This window comes from Stigmatopora nigra, chromosome 21, assembly GCF_051989575.1.
Source record: "Stigmatopora nigra isolate UIUO_SnigA chromosome 21, RoL_Snig_1.1, whole genome shotgun sequence".
Taxonomy (NCBI): domain Eukaryota; kingdom Metazoa; phylum Chordata; class Actinopteri; order Syngnathiformes; family Syngnathidae; genus Stigmatopora; species Stigmatopora nigra.
Genome location: NC_135528.1, coordinates 5432203 through 5452009, shown reverse-complemented (window position 1 = coordinate 5452009; position 19807 = coordinate 5432203). Strand labels below are relative to the sequence as shown.

The following is a 19807-nucleotide window of genomic DNA, read 5'->3' as shown; positions in this document are numbered from 1 at the left end:
TATTAAACTCTCTCTCTTAGATATTAAACTCTCTCTCATGAATATAATTTTGAGAGCTGGTTTCAACAGTAAACTCTCTGTCACCATTTGACCGGCGACCAAAAGACCGGCAACCAAACGTCCGAGCACCCTTTACTTCCATTTAGGTCAATCTTGGCAGTATTCATTTGGACGGATGCACAACAAATTTAATATTTTAGGATCGGAATCTGTCAATCTGTCAATCTGTCAAGCCGCTCAACCCGTAGCCACGCTATCATTGTCTCGTCTGGCGTAAACCAGAAACAACTTTCCTTGCACTTGTGTCAAGACAAACAAAGGAACTCCCTCATTCCCGGACAGATTTACTGGAAAACACGCTAATCGGAAGAAAAGGAAAAATGTTCCCCGCTTCATTGTGTAAAGACGCGCAGAGGGAGTAAACGGGTTAATGGGAGAATCAATGAGGATGGGGAGGGAAAAAATGCAAAGCCGCTGTTTTTTTTTGAGAAGGGATTAGGCCGTTGCTTCCATACTAGACGCCGTTTAAATCCGCAGTCTCACAAGAGACTTACAACATTGTCCATTGCTTTTTTTTCGGGGTTTGACTTTGTCTGTCTCTCCACCAGCAGTTTAACTGCCTGGCAAAACTGTCCAGGGAATATTTTTTTACCTTTCGTCTCAAGTGAGGAAAGGAACTATGTGGATGAATGAATGGCTGGTTTTGGTAGGCATTGACAAACATGCTAATTTCTAAAAGTGCTTTTTAATGCTCCAAAATTTATTCAGTGGTGTCCATTTGGAAATTCAAATATAATAACCTTAAAAAACTGTTTTATTGAACAATGGGAAATTGGGAGGATGATCTAAAAATCCAACTAATTGGTTTAAAACTGTTAAGTACACATTTCTCTATTAAGAAGAACTGACAGTACTCACTAAAATCCTGATGTCATTTTAGATTAGATTAGATAACTTTATTCATCCCGTATTCAGGAAATTTCACCATTACAGTAGCAAGAGGGTGAGAATACTGACACAGCAACAAAAACACATCTAAGTTTAATAATTGGCCATTAAAAATGTTCGCTAATGCCCATTCTTCGTCGCTTATTTCATTTTTTCCATCTTAACGTGGATAACTGTGTGCCAGAATTTTCAGCTCAGACTGAAAAAAACGGCACAAACGATCAGATAAACACATCCCGAGATTTTTTTCTGTGCCTTCAGGCTACAACCGAAGCTTCTCTCCGGTCTGGAGTCAAGATTGTTTTGGCAATGCATTCTGACTTTGAGCAGGTGTTTGTACCGCCCTCCATCGCTTTGCTCTTTTTCGCTAAGCCATTTTTTTTAAGCCTCCGGTAGACTTTTTAAAATCTCCAACTCTCTCGCTATACATTCTGTCTGAGAAGAAGACTTTAAATATTTCAAACTAACAAAAAAAGAAAAAAAAAAAAAAAAGAAACATCATTTATTCAACAAGCTGCTTCAAGAGCATTTTTCCATCTCCAAAAAGGTGAAATTGGCTCTCCGACATGCAAAATAAATTCTAAATATTCCATGACTCGGCCTGGCCGATGATTTGCGTGACTCTCCCCTGCAAAAGAGGTTCCTTGAGGACAGCGTGGCTATGAAATCCCAAATAAGTTGTCGCAATGGGCCGAACATTAGATTTATGTTTGCAAAAAAATAAACAGATGAAAGGATGCGCTTCCACGAGTTGAGCCGTCCCAGCTGTAACCTGGTTCAAAAGGCCGCTTGACGTGGCGTTACATAACTCGTAAGCCTTGCGTTGCGCTGATGGTTGCGGGCAGTTAAGCTGCTCATTCCGTGAGTCTTGTCTACAACTGCTCATTGTTTAGATACCTTGACTCCATGGAAGCATTATTTCAGGAATACTTGACTTTCTTGCTTTCTTTTAATAGCGACTTTGCCCTTGTGCAGCTTTAACATCACAGTACATTGTCATATAATGCCGTCTTTTTTCAATACTTTCTCCTGGTTTGAGGAACTTTTTAGCCGTTTCACACATTGTGACCGGACGTTTGGTCGCCAGTCTTTTGGTCTTTTGGTCGCCGGTCAAATGTACTTAGATATTAAACAGTACTTAGATATTAAACATTACTTAGATATTAAACAGTACTTCGATATTAAGCAATACTTAGATATTCAAGAGTACTTAGATATTCAAGAGTACTTAGATATTCAAGAGTACTAAGATATTCAAGAGTATTTAGATATTAAAGAGTACTTAGATATTAAACAATACTTAGATATTAAACAATACTTAGATATTAAACAGTACTTAGATATTAAACAGTACTTCTCAAGGCAAAAGTTGAAATCAGGTTTTATTGGCTCTCTCACGTGATTTCAATATCTTGTTGGTATTGATGGTAGATCAGAGTATTTTTATTCATATTTCGATTATAGTATTTCATTTATTTTAATCTAAGTCGAATCTTCTTCTCTGTAAGTCCTCCAACATCTATAGCAGAGGCAAAAACATCATAGGTTGAGTCACAAAGACATCCTCCAAGTCATTAGGTAACCCAGTTGTAATCCTCCCACACCACAGCTTTGGATAAAACAAATTCTAGCCTTTCCACGCTTGAAGACACCCTACTTGTGTGCAGCCCACAAAGGGCAAGTTTGGGAAATGGAACCAAACCATGTTCCACCTGGTCTAGTTAGCTAGTACCAACACTACCAAATTAGGGAGGATGGTGGAGCGGTGAAGAAGAAAAAAAAGGACAGAGGGGGAGGATTGATCTGGCATTTATGGCTTGACCTCTGTTGGGGGAATGGGAGAATTTTATGGAGCGTGAGTGTATACGTGTCCACTGAGATAAGACCTCTAGGGTGAAAATTGGGGCTGGAGATTGGTAGGTAGCAGCTGACTATCGGCTGAAATATTCAACAAACAAAGGAACCTTGGATTTGACCACGTGGGACATTGGCCATAAAATTAATATTCAGTCTTCAGAACAATTCAGCCATATCGTGGCCTATCATACACAAAAAAATATTCAATTATTAACCCATCCAGGGTGGAATATCAGTCTGAAATGCTATAAATCTGTGAATCAGAGGACAATGCTTGAGAAAGGGCCGCTTAGAATACAAAAAACAAAACCCTATACCCAAAGCGTACTGGGCTAATGCTATTTTCCCAGCCCCCCTACTTTAAAATGCCTGGAGCTCTATCATAGCCTCTGGCAAACACCGATATCACAATGAATATTGGCGGTGAGAATATCAAATCATGGCTTTCCCATGCACAATTTAAAGCGTACAAAATGCACACTCGTCTTTCCAACCTCATTTTTTTGAATCTTTTAATACGGTCTCTATTTACCTGCTTGGATCTTTCCGCACTGACGAACATGGTGAGACGACATCAGTGCCTGGGATTCCTTTTTTTTGTAAATGTCACATTCTGGGTACGCAATTTCACCCCTTCACATCACAGCGGGTGAGACATAGGATATGCAGACTTAATTAAACCAAAGGGAAATTATAAGAACTCCCTTTGCTCCTCTGGCCTATCCTTTATTCTTTATTTTTTTATTTATTTTTGTCTGCCTTGCTTTGTGTTTGTTTTTCTCTGTATGGATGTGCGACAAAAGCATGTTAAACTATTATTTTCTATCTATTAGGGCCCATCTGTGGGGGTTTTTAAGCAATATAATTCGGGTGCGAGTAACATCGGGCGTTCGACATCATGGCTCTGATTTATGGTTTTCATTTAGCGGCTTTATCATCCTATTATCGGCACCCTCACGCAATCTGCTCGACCGCCCGATGTGTCGATGGTTGACGTTGGGTCGGGAGTGCGATGATTCCAAATATGACGCAGGAAAGTCCCACGCCATCCCTTTTGAGCATGAGTGACGATTTGTGAAGACATTTTCAAAACAATGACTTTTCTCATTGAAGTGTCATAAGCTGTTCTATTATGACTCAAACATGTGCCGTATTTTCAGGACTATAAGGCGTACTTAAAAGTCTTACATTTTCTCCAAAATAGGCAGGGCACCTTATAATCCAGTGTGCTTTATAAATGGAAAATTAAATTAAATGTGTCATTCAATGAGAGTGTGCCTTATAGTCGTGATAATACGGTATTTGAGAAAGTTCTTGATGTACCATATTGGACATTTGGAAAATGATACCAGGATTTTTATGGTGTTGTGAAGGTTCTCAATGGGTTTTGGTTTACTTTATCTGACCGTGATTATGTAAACTGGCGAGTAAGTTTTGGAGTTATGGGCCTTTGGTATCCATGTGTCGTATTTGGAAGAATGTCAGTCCGTCCAAAACAAGAAGAGGTAGAAAACCAGTCAAGATGGCCAACTACAGTTAAAAGCTCTTGACCCTCATAAAGGAATTAAGTGAAGCCAGACAGACGCTGGCCACAATGCGAGGGCTGAGTTGCGGCACCCGTGCAAGCAAATTGCCTACTGGCTATTGGGAATTTACCATTAGCATCAAAAAGACATTATGCTAATTGCATCAAAGGCAGCTTGGCCTGCTTTGGTATTCCGGGCAGCAATCCAAGAGGACTGGAGGCCCGTGCCATCCCATATGCACAAAGCGTGGAAGCTATTGAAGCATTTAGATATACAGTTGAATGTCCATGTAGACAATTGTCCATGAGTATTTTAACTTCCTAAAGCATTCATAGAGTCCACTTGGACAACATTAATATTATGTAGGTTGGAAGGAGATGCAACCAATGATAATCCACATGTTGTGTATGCAGACATAAGACAGTAATTCAATTTTCTAGCTTCACACACTTGACTTGTTATTAGATTAAAGAAAAATAACCTTGACCGGATTTCTGTCATCACCAGGTGGAATTGTGGAGTCGAAGGGCAAATGAGCAATCGATTGATGGCATGCTTGATTAATGGTGTGAGCTGATGGAAATCAGGCGTATGTCATGGTAAGTGCTGTGAAATGACCGCCATATTGCATGATGAATTGCATGTTAACATTAGAAGAAAAAAAATCACCTAACCGCATATTAACTTGATCCCAATAACATAAAATATGATCAAGTTCTTATATTTTACTCCACATAGTGGATCTTTGTAATGTAATGTAGTGTTGTGTGCAAATAGGATTTCAGTAGAAGCACGTGTTGCAGATTAGTCAAAGATTAAATATAATGCAGACATTTTTTTCCTCTTATAATCAACAGTCAGTCCATCCAGCAATGAGTTTTATTTATAAAACCTTTAATATAAACAGCATACAAATTAAGAGCCATATATTTTTTTCAGCAGGCCCAACAAAAAAAGCCTTACAACTGTATGAATCAGTACAAAAAGATATAAATAAGTACCAGAGACGGAACATTACATTTACCCTGCTGCTAATAGGCTGTCCATGTGATAATGACATGTTTGTCCAGCAGACACGTTCCATATAAATTAACTTTTAAGGAGAAATAAATGACGTTAGTTCCTTGGTTTGACCCCTGAAAGGCTTAAAAGTAATAATCACGGGTTGAAAGGTCAGAGCTGCTAATGCACGTGGTTTCTTAAGAAGGAGCATCGTCGCCGTGTATGGCTTTATATTTCGACATCTCCTCCGGGAAGACTTTGCCTAGCTCAGAGATGAGAAGACTCTTGAATTTCTGCAGAAACACAAATAATAGGAGAAATAGTCAACATCTGTTTTTTTTTTTTTTAAGACTTAAGATGTTAACTCCTTACCGTCAGGGTATCAATTTTCCCTTTAACTTGCTCGTTGCGGGCCAGAGCTCTCTCCAAACACTCTTTTGTGTATAATTGAGGGTTTCGACCTTGGTCAATGTACCTGAATATAGGGGAAAAAAATACATTATTTCACCAAAAGTACATATATTTTACTTCAATCCGATTTTCAGTCATTTTGGTAAAGGCACATTGTAATTGCTAAGTCATAATCAGTAACTGTCAGAGATCAAATGTTTGCTTCTTGTAGGGAAGATAGTAATGGCAATATTTGTTGAAAATTATTTGACAGTATACTTTAGATTTAACATTGAAAAAAACAATAACAATGTCATCAATACTCACTCAAAGACTTCCAATGGCACATTGATTTCGTTCAACTGTAGGCGGCACTTTTCGATGTCTTGCAATCCAGTTATCATTAAATTTCTGGGGGGAAAATAACAATAATAATAAAGATTCCACATAGTTTATTGCATTGAGCCTCGATCTTTACAAGGCATTAAATAAAGCCACAGACTCACAATTTTTGGTTGAGTCCCGCTTGACTGCTTGACTGGAAGTCGCTGACTATAATTCCGAGCTGTCGAATATTTTCCACAAACTTCTCGAGATGTTCCTCAAGGTTTTCATTTTTATCCGCCATCTCAAAGCGAATCTGGAAAGAAAAATGGCTTGAAGCGATGCCGTGTGTCAAAACACTTGCTGCTCAACCGCTAGCCAAGGAGGTTAGCTTAGCTAAAACAAAGATACGCTTTACGGCAACGACGAGGCAGCCAATGCAGTCTCGTTGTCATGGTGACCGACTGTCGTTTTCCGATTCAAACGTCGTGTTGCCGGAACTAAATTCACAAAATATCAATAGCAGTGTCTAAAGCCTAAGATTTAAAAACAACATGTTTATGTATTCAAATACAACCAGTCTTCTTCTGTGAGGGAAACGCATCCAAATACCGACCAAATCTGACCCTTTACAAACGGATTGGAAACAACGGCGCGCCTTTCGCAATAAAGGCGTCGTCCCCCCTACGCCATAACATTGAATTCGACGTAAAACCGTTTATTTAATCATCACGACGCACACGATATCCCGTGGGGTTTCAAACATTACCATCAGCATCAGTAAAAAGATCCTACTGTCCCAAATATGAACATAGTATCTTGTTTTTCTTGCAGATGATGTCATAATCTCATAACCCAGCGCATCCCGATATGTAATCCATATTCTCCCGACTGTGCACGTTTTTATGTGGTGTGACATTGTTTCTGGTGGCAAATAGGTGATATTTGTCGTCATAGTGTGTGACGAGCTTTACTTTGAAATGCGTCTTTCGGGGTGAGGGCATGTGGGCTGAGCGCATAAGTGCTTCTGCTTACTTGTCCTCCCCTGCATTACTAGTGTGTTGTTGCGCCTGCACACATTCGCTCGTAAGACGCACAAAGACGCGCACGAAAAACTCCTGCAGCTCCATCGGATCTTCTGGATTTTCCTCCTTTTTATCACGTCGAGAAGGCTTCCGGCAGAAGACACTGCGGATTTTACGCACTGGGTAAGCCACTTTTATTCTCTGCTTGGGTTTTCTAGCGAGTAAAAACGGGACCATCGCCTCTCCGATGCAGGTGTTGGATCATTTGTGATCTAGTCTTCTTTTTTAAGGAGATTATTCATGCTGTCATTGCATGCATTTGTGATCATTTTGCTATTCATCGGCTCGGGGGTATTTACATAGATGGGGAGGGAGGGTTTCTTTTTTTTTTTATAAAAGGCGTTTAATTCGTTTGTTCAGCATCATCGCTACTGCAGCTGAGGACGTTTCGGGTGGGGATGGGATTCAATTCTGGACAAAAGGTTGTCTTTCTTTTTTTTAATGCTTTTTTTGTGTGTGCGTGTGTGTCCCGATACGTAGTCAAGCCACGCTAGGATGATGCACTGAGTGGAAAGGCGCAGGATCGTGGGCTGTAGTCTCACCCCCCAGAAGGTTGCAAGCAAGGTGAACTCCATAGTCCACATCCGCATCAGAGGAGAGCGGGCGCAATCTCGACCCTCTTGTAGGGGGGTGGGGGGGATCGTCGGAGAATTCCAAAGCAAAGTCAACGATGGCCACTCTACTGCGGAAAATCGGTCTGATCCGCCTGCACGACCGGGATACGGAGGACCCCAAGCACCACCAGGGCTCTTTGAAGGGCAGCAAGGGCAACCAGAAGAATAACAAACACTGCCAGACGGCCAACGAGAGCAACCTGCTCAGCACCCCGGAGATTAAGGCTAGGAAGCTGGACCAGCACGGCAAGGACAAGGAGAAGCCGGGTAGGGATGCCAAGGAGAAGCAACAGCAGCAGCAAAGCGGCGGCGTTGGCGTCGGCGGCGGCGGAAATAAAAGCACAGGGGCTTCCTCCCTAGCGCCGCTCGCCCCTCACCGACATCACTGCACCCAAGTGCGGACGCGCAGGCTGATGAAGGAGCTCCAGGAGATCCGGAGGTTAGGTGACAACTTCATCACGGTGGAGCTGGTGGACGACAACCTGTTCGACTGGAACGTCAAGCTGCACCAGGTGGACAAGGACTCGGCGCTGTGGCAGGACATGAAGGAGACCGGCACCGACTTCATCCTGCTCAACGTCACCTTCCCAGACAACTTCCCCTTCTCGCCGCCCTTCATGCGGGTGCTGACGCCCCGTTTGGAGAATGGCTACGTGTTGGACGGGGGTGCCATTTGCATGGAGCTGCTCACCCCCCGCGGATGGTCCAGCGCCTATACGGTTGAAGCCGTCATGAGGCAGTTTGCAGCCAGCCTGGTAAAAGGACAGGTGAGACCTCGTCGCTGCCCCCTCCTCATGTGTCTTTGTTGCCAATTTCACCCATGTGTTGTTAACTAAAAAACTGGAAATCCCATATCCAAAACATATTGCCATTTAAAATATTAGCTTTCAAATTGGAGTGTTTGGATTATGTTTTTTTATTAATATTGTTGGATACTTTAGAACAGAATGGCATCCATCATCGATTTTTCCAGTTTCCAGGCTTGTGTAAGTTCTAATCCCTTTTTTTCCACATCTTTCTCAGAATTACTATTAGCATCCCTAAGTGGACTTTTCCAGTTTCAGGTTTTAAAAAAAATGTCGACCATCTCTCAGATCAGATGGCTTTGACTCCAACTCTCCCGCCACCTAAATGAGGAAAGCACCATTTATAGACAGACGATAGATGAATGTTTCTTGACGGCCACCATTAAGCTTGCCTGGGCGCCTCCCACTCCTGCCACCAACCCCTCCCACTCCTCTCTCTCAATGGCTCTCCGCAGTCCCCATTTGATTGCTTTTCATCCGTCGGCAACAAAGACCCGCAGAGCCGCCCAATGAAAGTCACGCAGTCTCGCAATACGCGTCCTTTTTACCCCTTGCGTATTTACCGAGTCATAACAATAATGAGACCACCGGGGGGGATGCAGACCTGTGAGATTTAGATCAAGCACATTATGTAATCCCGTCCAATCCCGGCCCACTCGGTGTCGTGCGGCTTCCCCCCCCTCGCACATCCTCAAATGCACTCCACCGTATCATCTACATGGAGAGGGTGCTATAGTTCAAGTCAAAATTAATGCGTATCTGATCTCCACTTAACGGAATGTCCTCGGCGTAACCCCTAAAATGGCGTACTGTTCAAAAATTATCCATATTGGAGGTCAAATATGTGGGACGGACGACTTCACGGCTCAGTAACATGGAAGTCGTATTGATTAGTGCGTCTTTACTGGCGGCGTTTTCGTATGCGGCAGTTTTTTTCAAAAGCAGATCACGTCTCCCACGCCGAACGCCACGTCAATTTTAAATACACACACCGTGTACTTGGCGGATGGCCTTTTGTGACTCGTCTGTTGATGTTCCGCACAGAGAAGATCTATTTTTAGGGGGCTGGGCGTTATATCTACCGAGATGAAAGTCAACACACACAGATCGTGTGCAGGATGTAGGTCATAGGTTTCAATCTTTCCTTTTTTGCTGCTCTGGGGAGACAGATAAATGCACGTGCGTTCATATTGTAAAAAAAAATGAAATAGTAATAACTGTCCAGGATCTACAGAATAGAGCAATTTTTTAACTCGATTTATTTGCATATAAAATGCATTTTTTCCTATTAATATAAATGAAAAATAGAAGATATGCTGGTCACTCATGCAAACATAAAGTCAAATCAAATATGCGTAATACAACGACTTTAGTTAAACCCAAAGCGTTGCGTTCCGTCTTCACAAATCCCTTCAATTAAAAGTCAAAATTAAACAACTAAATGTACATTTTTACAAAAAAAAGGTTTCTAAATAAACCTAACAATGTCTTCCCATTATTCTAATGAAACCTCCCTTTACTGCTAATACCTTCAATACAACTTTGACTTAAATCTTCATTGGTGGAGCTGACAGATCACTGAAACTATTATTGTTTACACGTTGTTATCCTCAAATAACCCCGAGTATCATTGGCGGAGGGTCTCAGTGATGCGATAAGGCCACTATTGATCTCCCCTTTTGTCCACCCCGACCGCTTGTTTGCGTTACGCAACACAAACCCCCCCTCCGGCTTCCATTCCCAACATACGAAAGAAAGGGCCTCGGCGTGCCCGTCCTTTTCTGTCCATTCAATGATTCCCTCCCATTCATACCATTACCCTGGCATGTGTGCTTTCCCTCTACGAGGAAACTCTTTGAGCCAATAGAAACTGACATGGGACTTCCTCGCCGCCTGTTTCTGCAGCTCTTCATTTTCTCCCTCCCGTCTTATTACCCGAGAGCGTCATTTGGCTAATGAATACCCAATTTACGTCTTTCGGGTTGAGGTCACAGACTTAATGTAAGGTCGACCAATTCAGCAGACTACCCGCAAACAAGTGGCGAAGAACAGAACTTTGAATGAAAGTGAGTTACGCTCCTCGCCGTCGCATCGCCATGGCAGCAAAGTCTCGAACAATAGCCGGCAATAACGAGGCGCATCGGCGGGGTGACGGGCGCCATTTTGAGGTGGCGAGGGCAACCGTATGTGCTGGGGAAGATATGCATGGCTAATCAGATCGCACGTGACCCCCGCGAGCACGTCTGCAACAGGGGTGACGTAACAGGCCCGTTAGCGCGTGTCATTGTTCTTTTGGAAAGTTCAGCGTGGGAAAAAAAATGGTGCTCGGACATACTGTTTAATATCTAAGTACTGTTTAATATCTAAGTACTGTTTTTTATCTAAGTACTGTTTCTTATCTAAGTACTGTTTAATATCTAAGTACTGTTTAATATCTAAGTACTGTTTCATATCTAAGTACTGTTTAATATCTAAGTACATTTGACCGGCGACCAAAAGACCACTGACCAAACGTCCGGTCATGGGAAAAAAATGGGTTTATAGACGCCTTATAGACGGTGTTAATTGGAAATATGTCGATTTGAATTTTAGGTTTTAATTCTTATTGCCCATAGTAATATTGCTTAGAGTCTGCCTGTCTTGACCTTGGAACTAAGAGCTTTAATGATATGTAAACAACATTTGTCAAAGGATTGCAAGAAAAACAAAGTCATAACAGTTTGAATGTTGCGTGACAGATTAAGCGAAAGATCCTCATTCCTTCTCGCAAAAGGAATTTTGCTACATCGAATATCATTTCCGCTCATCACCAAAAGACACAGTACATAAAACCGCAGTATTCCATCAAGAAGCACCACCAGAAAAGTGCCATCGCCATTCACGCGATAAAGTCACGCTATAAAGCCTGGTTGGCGTCCGGGTATTTCTTGTAAATCACAATAGCGGAGGAGCAAAACGGCGCAAAGTGCACAGGCGGTGAAATAATGTGAGCGATATTATAGCAGTATTTGTGTGAAGTGCAGTGCCGCATGCAGAGGAACATTTTTACTTTCATTAGTTGGAGCAGAAAGCCGCTAGCCAATAACGCCACTGCAGGAAATGCTGCAGTGTTATAAAACAAAGTGAGAGGTAGAAAGGAAACCCATGGCAAAGCCATCCATCACAACCACCCGACGTCCGCTGGGCTGATTTATGACCCGCGTTTTTTAGTCTAGCCAAAACTCTCCGACGTATATGATGATCATAGCATTTTTGTCATAAAATACGGAAATAGAACACGATCAAGTACTACTTTTTGAGCTATAAGTTGCTCTTTTTTTTTCATAGTTTGCCTGGGCCTGCTATTTATATTTAAGTATTTTATTTTGTATGCCAACTATGGCAAAAATGTTATTTTTTTCAAGCTGTATTTATCAAAAAAAACTGCAATTTTATCCATTTTTACGTATTTTACTATTACCTTTATGTTTTTTCTTGGTTTCTGAGAAATCTGAAAAAATATTTTGCACACTAATGTGACTTATATTTTCTTGTCCAATGTGTGTTGATGAAAAATGCTGTTTTTGAAATTGTTTTATAGTATTTAATGGCTATTTTTGTTTTTTACGTCATTGGTTCTTGTCTATTTTAGAGTAATCGACTATCTCATCTTTGGGGAAAGATACCATCATTGCAAAATAGAGCCGCCATGTTTTTTTGGACCATATTCATCGTTACATTAAGCACAATTGAAATTTTCCATCTTTTCTCTCTCTTAGGGCCGCATTTGTCGGAAAGCGGGCAAGTCCAAGAAGGCCTTCAGCCGCAAAGAAGCCGAAGCCACCTTCAAGTCTCTGGTGAAAACCCACGAGAAGTACGGCTGGGTATCTCCGCCCGTGTCGGACGGCTGAACGCCGACCTCTGACCTCCACACGCAAAATGACACGGCGCGCCAACTCAACAATCTGTCACACTCACCTTTTGCTGTAGCTTTTCTTCGTGTGCGTGTGTGTGTGTTTATGCGTGTTCTTTTGGGGGTGGGGCTTGTTTTGAATCCGCATCTGGGAAGACACTTGCCCTCACTCTCACCCAGGGAATTTCTTTCCTCCTTTTTAGGAAAGCTAGTACAGTGTATAGTAAATGTAAGTACATTTTGGGAAGGCGTTTTATTTTCTTCTTGATTATTTGGACTTTTTGGAAGTGAATGGAGCAAACTCATCTTCTCATGTCAATGCTCTCTTTGCCCTTCCTCTTCCTCCTTCCTTCCGGGATTACTCTTCATCGTCAACGCGTGGCCTCATTTGCATATAAATGAAGCTGTAAATGTTTAATAGATGGGCAGCCTACCCACACGCTCTTATTTCCTCCCTTTTTCACCCAGACTCGGACGCAAACGTGTAGATTGTAGCATGTAAGGAAATTCTTGGGAGATGTCTCGCAAGATGGAGGGAACTTGCTTTGGCGAGGAATGAAAATCATTGACTTGGATATTTTGGAGAAAATATGCTTTGCTTGTTGCTAGTTTCATCCAGGGGTGTCCAAACATAGGGCTAGATTTAAACTTATTGTGCGGGCCATTTTATCAGGCTTATAAAAGCTGAGCATGGGTCGTAGTTTGGGGTGCATGGACGTTTGGTCGCCGGATGTTTGGTTGCCGGTCAAATGGTGACAGAAAGTTTACTGTTGAAACCAGCTCTCAAAATTATATTCATGAGAAAGAGTTTAATATCTAAGTACTGTTTAATATCTAAGTACATTTGACCATCGGCCAAACGTCCAGCGACCAAACGTCTGGCGACCAAACGACCAGTCACGTTCGGACAGCTGTGGTTTGTTTACTGTACTTGGAGAAGAATGGACGATGGTCCATTTTTTGTTGTTGTAGCGAGCGGATTGGTATTCTGAAATCAACAGTATTTGAAATGAAGCATGCAAGTCAGACATTTGAAAGTGTCCGTCCCGTCGGCTCGGTTTTCCCAGCGCGTTCCGTCTGTCAAGTGCCAGTTAAATGTCAGGCCAAGACGCTAATTGGCCTGACATTTCCGCCAAGCGTCATTAGAAAAGACGGCAGGTTGAGAGCAAAAGGATGGAGGATGTCAATTTTTTTTCCCCCTCGACCCCCTGCCCCTATACCCACGTGGCGGACCCCCAAAGAGACGCGAGTTCATGCGTGTGTGTGTGCGTATGTGGTTAATGTAAACTACTTTCATTTCAGAGTTGATTGTATCGTCCTCTCTCAGAAATACTGTAAATATGACTTCATCTTACATCACAAAATAGCTCCAAGGTGAGTGTTTTCCGGTCATTTTTTGGTGATAGATTTAGAATGGTAGTTAACAGACACTAACCGAGACCGGTTACGTTGTATTATATTTGCATGTCAACTGTGATATTGGTAGCTGCCTACTGTATTCTTTTTTTCAAGAAAAGTCAGAAAAACTGGAGATGAAGAAAAAAAAAGGCTAACGTTTCTTTCAAGGAGGCGTTTGTGTAGTGTACGTTTTTTTTTTTTCATTTTTCTTCCCTTTATATTTGTCCTCAAATGTCATATTGTCTTCTATGAATGTTTGTGTTTTAATTTATTTGTGATTTGCCAAAAATGAAGATTTGAAGCATGATGCAGGTATTGTCACCAAGAAAAAAAAAAACAGTAGCGGAAAGGATGTTTTGTCTTTTTTTTTTTGTTTTTGGAGGACTGAAGGACATGCAAAAAGCCTCAATACCTTAAAGGGACTTTTACAACAACAACAAAAAGTCCAGGATGGCCCAAGATTCTAAAAATTCTAAAAAAAAAAAAAAACGTCCCGCATCTGAGTCCAGATCAGCTGACCCGGACGGACACTTGGGTTCTCCCCCGACTTGATTGTTTTTGGTCCCAAAAAAAAAAAAAAAAAAGTGGGAAGAGGCTCGTTTGCAAAAAGCAAACCAGAATGTGCAATAAAATTCACCGCATATTCAAAAGCGACTGCTTTTTGTGGTTTTTGTTTCCGGTTTGCATGAAACTGCACCGGCAAAAACATTTCAGGTTGAAGTTGAAACTTTACATTTATTTATTTATTATAATTTGTGTTCCCATGACTAACTGGCGGTGTCTTGACTCCTGGAATGGTGTATTTACACTCAATAGATATTAAAGCTGGTTAAAGAGGATTAGTTTTAATTGTGGATTCAGCATTTTTCAGGCCTTTTGGGAGACGTTTTCAGCATTGTGACCGTCTAGTGCAAATTAATTCGACAGTGAATGGGAAGAGTACACAAAAGGATCAAAGTGAAGGATATGCAGCTTTTGGTAAGGATTAATTTCACCTAAATTTGCTCCATGCTTTTCCCCCTTTCAGCTGAAATAAATGTATACAAAAATGTACTGTATACATAAATTTCATTATAAATGTCATTATAAATGCATACACAAGCAAATTATTGTGCATTTAAATGTATGGAAAGTAAAATATGATGCTTCCATATATGATGTTTAATATACTAACATGCCTACCTTTTATTTTGTTAAAATAGCACTGCTATGTGTGGCTTACTGATCCAATTTTAGAAGTGATGTTTTGCATAAAACTTACAAATGTTTTTCTGTGACTTTTCAGCTTTTTTAGCCTTCATCGCACAGCAGAAATTGTTATGTTCAGCATCGATGCGGATTGGAGTGGAGTGGAACGTAGGAACAAGAAGCAGGAAACGAAAAGGAAGTGCTGGTGGGTGCAAAACATCAAATTTACATTTTAATTTTGACAAAAATACAAACTTAACTAGACAGGACAGGCGTACCAAAGAAGGACGACATAACAAAGGCAGAATAAACTGACACGCCGATGTATGCAAACACGGGGTTTAAATACATTGACTGGGGTTGATGACAACAACGAACAAATTTGCGGGAACCAATCGACACAAACGAAAGAACATGTCATTAGGGTTACAAATGAATCCTAATGATTAGACTCCCCCCTTAGGGGGTCTTGTTTTTGTGGTACTGAGGTTCCCCCATTGCTCATTAGTCTACAACTTGAGCAGCCTATGGAATCCATACTATAGATGGGCCTTGGCCAAGAAAATATTGATAGGGAGACGATCAAAACTCGCCGGGCAGAATGGCAGAATATTCTCATTGGTCGATACAGTTAGGTTGTGTGTACGACTCTTGGGAAATAGACGAGCAAATTTAGCATCCAATTCCGAGATCATTTTCGAGTCTGTAACGGTTACCTCAGAAATCAGCTCTGTTTTCCATTGTTTTAAAGATAATCAGTTAGTGTTTTTATATTAAAACCCGTGAGATTTAGTAGTCATTTTATTCTGGTTTTATTCAGAAGTTTGGCGTTTCTTGAAAAATAACTAAATATTTTCTATATGTCTTTCATCCCCGTTCGAATTTTGCCATAAAACCTGATTTACTATTCCAATTTGAAATACAATTTTGAGCTAAAGGGGGAAATGACATACGAGATCCTAAATCTTAATAATCCCAGGATGGGCTTGTCGCCATCTGCATCATATTGATGTCATTAGATAAGATGTCCAATTTCCTCCATCAAACAGACACAGCAGGAGGTTAAGAAAGCGTGCTGAGAGTCGCAAAGACTGAAACCACGGCCCAAACAAATCTCACTATTTTATCATCGACAAGCCAACATTAAGCGCACTATATATTCACGATGAGGCATAGCGTACATATGTATAATGCAGCCAGGGATCCATTTACTTGGGGGTGTTAATAATGTATGTGTTCCCCTGCCTTATATTCACATGGACGGAGGCAGGCAAACATGGCGGAAAATGTCATAAATGCAATGGGTTCAACGTTTTAGGGATAAAATAAAGGGTAATTAGGTTTGTTGGGTTTAATAAGGGTCACCATGGAGAATCACATGCGTTTTAATTTGGAGCCGTAAAAGCATAAGTGAGATATTATTGCCATGAATATGACTTCAATTGAGTTGGAGTCAGGCTTCACATCTTGTCTTTAATTCCCTTTTTTTGACAAATAATACCATGTGGCGGTCCCAATTATCTTTCAGATCCTTAACAATTTCCTGTTTGGTACTTTGAGGGTTTATCAAGATCATCCTCACCTCATAAATCAAAAATTCTTGGATGGAAGTCAATGTTGAGGGTCATTTATGGACATTTAGATCTTCCTTTTGCTGGATTGGAGGTAAGCAGGTATCGTACTTTATGTTTTAAGGGATACATTAATAATAAGTATGATGATGATAATAATAATAATACATAAAGCCCCCAAAATTAGTGGTTAACAGTTTTATAGGCAAGTGACAGTGGCGCGAGTCATTTGTTCTCGTCTTTGAGTGTAAATAAGACGAAGGGATGGCGCCGTTTATTCATTGGAGTGCGCGTTGGCGGCAGATAGGACGCACGGGCGTGTTTGTGTGGAGCGACAGTTAGCGCTTATGTAAGATCTGGCAACGGGATGGCAGCAAGTCAGCTTTGGCAGTGGGCCCCGCCTTCGCCCGCTCTCGGCTTCGCCATCGGTGCCATTCTTAGCAGACTAATGCTCGCTATAAATATTTTATGTGGCACAGCGCATGTGGGAAAATGTATTTTTAGCATCTTACGCGGGTGGCGGCTTGAACTTGACAAATGCGAGGATGTCGCTGTAACCGCCGTGTCAATGGATTGACTATCCAAGAACAAACTTGACAATGTGATCATTTTAAAATAGTCTTAGGGGACCATATGGAAAAGAGGATAAGTGTATTTAGATGTATTTTGCACAGCTTCATGTTCTCCCTGGGTCTTTGTGGGTTTTCTACGGGTACTCCCACACATGCTCTGGTTGAATGGTTATCCGACACCCCTTGCGACCCTAGTGAGGATAAATGTTTGAGATAAGGAGTGACTATAAGTAAAACATTTTTGTTTATTTTTTTCTTTTTTTAAATACCCGTCCACATATCGAAACTAATCCAAATGACACTGAATCCCGTGTGTTAAATTCTGATTTATATCTTTTCTGGGTCATTTTATCCAGGTGACAAGTCACTGCCGTGAGGGCCGTTAACTGGCATCCTCTCACCTGGATCGATGGTGCAAAAGAGCCACAATGGCGTCTTAAGACGGCTGATTTATGGAGGCGCTCTGGTCCCACGTCGGCCTACGCCTACCCCCCTTTTTAAAGATTGAAAATGTAACGGAGCAACAAATGCTATGGCAACAACATCGCCGGATGCGGACTCCTCCTCCTCCTCGTCCTCCTCCTTCCTCCTCCCTTTGCCCTCCTTTCCTCGTCTCCTTCCTGACTGCACGGAGGAGAGAGTCCGTTCTGACTACTAATGAGGACGGACGCTTGTGTCAAGTGTGAGAATGAACGTGAGGCCCGCACGCCGCCTTTGTCGGGAGGGGTGCGTGAGTTAGCATTTTTTTTAAGGGGTGGGGGGCGTATTGGCCTGAAAAGCATCAAGCCAAAAGAGGGACATCAATATAAAGCCAGGGACCTTCTTCAGTTTTTCTTCTCTCGCACCGCCGTGTCTGTTACTAGGCAACACCTGCCGGCATGCACTAAATAAAGCCTTGTGTCCGCTGGTAGCCCACCACCCACACCCCACCCGCTCCCCCTTCCTACCTCCTTGCCAACTCGTACTGCTCATCAAGCTAATCCATCTCTTCTTCCTCTCCAGGATCCTCCAAATGTGTGTCGGTCATCCCAACATTCATCAAACTGTGAAGGAGCCTGCTTATCACATTGGTCTTCTTCACATGTCCTGTTGAAGGATGTGTCATGTAAGGTTTAGTATTTGCATAAAAAAATGCTATTTTAAAAGTCCCATTTGGAGAAAATGATAGAATCTTGTCAAAAGGAGCTTTGAAATACTATTTTTTTTAACTGTTTGCCATGAGTCAATGGAAAACATTTATGGAGACTCGTTGTGTTTACCGTGTGATGAGTCGCAATTTGAAATTAAAAGTGGATCAGGGGAAGAAGTATATCCCAGAGAAAACTGGGATTAAAGCTATGTTTTCCACTTGTTTGGTTGATTTTATGACTCAGTCAAGTCGTTTTGTCCAATTCTTTGAACTAATATTTTAAAGGGACTGTTAAAATAGTTTATCAAGCTATAGTTAAAAAAAGAGCACACCCAAATACTGGTCTTGAAGTCCATTTGCAGTTTCATTTCCACCATTTTCCTTTTGTGCATTGTGTCCAACACAGACAGACAAAAGACGAAAGCCTCAAATGAACGTAATATCTTTGGGTGCTTTGGCTGGCTTGCCCCAGATATGTATTACTTCAAAAGATTTTCATCTCACTTCCATTTTGTGCAATTTTGACAGCTCTTGAATAGAATATTCCTCCGCCTGCCATACCTGTCTTTTCCTTTTTCCGTTCCTAGAGAGACTTCAAAAAGAACACCGCGACACAATAACTCAAAAAGGCCTAGGATAATAAATCACCCATAATATAACCGGCCCGACAATTTATGCTTGTTTATGATACGAATGTGAATAAGTTGAAGGAATTGAGCAGTAACCCTCTATTCACATTCTCTTACAAACTACTACTTGAAATGTATTTATTAATTTGACCTGAAATAAGCAGTTCCATAACTTTCAATTGCATAGTGATGTGAGTGAACGCCTGTTTGTCTGCGATTGACAGGACAACAGTTCAAGCTGCACTTGTTTATTTGTCTCCAAATGGGTAAAAAAAATGACACTTCCATCTGCAAATGGACTTGGAAAAACAAGTTTTATTCACTACATCTAAAAGAAAAAAAACAGTTTGAGGTGAGTACCTCATGGTTGTGGCGTCCTAATAGGGTCACCATAACCTCAGGTTGTCATTTCCAAGTACTATCCTGTCATTCCCTGGATTTCTTTTTTCTCTTTTAGTGAGTGCTGCTGAGCTAAATGACATCTCGGAGGCAAGTGAGCTGTCACTCAAACTGACAAGCCGCCAGTGGGTACACAACATAAGAGGTGACCCCGGATGGACTCTCGTCGTCAGACGTCTGTTGCTACATTCGCCACACAAACCGTGAGTAACCATTTTCATGTATGAAAATTAGTGCAGCATTTTTAAAAGACAAATTGGATTGCATTTGAGAAAGAACTGATTTCTAGCATGCATGGAATTTAGGGTGCTTGGACGTTTGGTCGCCAGTCTATTGGTCTCTTTTGGTCGCTGGTCTTTTGGTCTCTTTTGAGAGTTTACTGTTGAAACCAGCTCTCAAAATTATATTCATGAGAGAGTTTAATATCTAAGTACTGTTTAATATCTAAGTACTATTTAATATCTAAGTACTGTTTAA

The 19807-nt window shown here is 41.4% G+C and overlaps 2 protein-coding genes and 1 long non-coding RNA gene across 3 annotated transcripts; 2 read left to right on the top strand and 1 right to left on the bottom strand.

The window, feature by feature from the left end:
* Positions 1-5196: 5196 nt before the first annotated feature.
* med10 (mediator complex subunit 10) lies at positions 5197-6981 on the bottom strand. Its single transcript, XM_077743157.1, has 5 exons — positions 6817-6981; positions 6230-6363; positions 6051-6134; positions 5706-5808; positions 5197-5626 (listed from the first exon to the last, which is right to left on the bottom strand). The coding sequence occupies exons 1-5, from the start codon at positions 6964-6966 to the stop codon at positions 5531-5533; spliced, it is 567 nt and encodes a 188-aa protein (XP_077599283.1). The 5' UTR covers positions 6967-6981; the 3' UTR covers positions 5197-5530.
* ube2ql1 (ubiquitin conjugating enzyme E2 QL1) lies at positions 5972-14492 on the top strand. Its single transcript, XM_077743156.1, has 3 exons — positions 5972-7255; positions 7613-8513; positions 12311-14492. The coding sequence occupies exons 2-3, from the start codon at positions 7803-7805 to the stop codon at positions 12440-12442; spliced, it is 843 nt and encodes a 280-aa protein (XP_077599282.1). The 5' UTR covers positions 5972-7255; positions 7613-7802; the 3' UTR covers positions 12443-14492.
* A 3304-nt stretch (positions 14493-17796) lies between these two features.
* On the top strand, positions 17797-19528 carry LOC144214447 (uncharacterized). The gene is made up of 4 exons (XR_013330230.1): positions 17797-17899; positions 18176-18278; positions 19156-19283; positions 19389-19528. It is a non-coding gene; the product is annotated as an uncharacterized LOC144214447 (long non-coding RNA).
* The last annotated feature ends 279 nt before the right edge of the window (positions 19529-19807 follow it).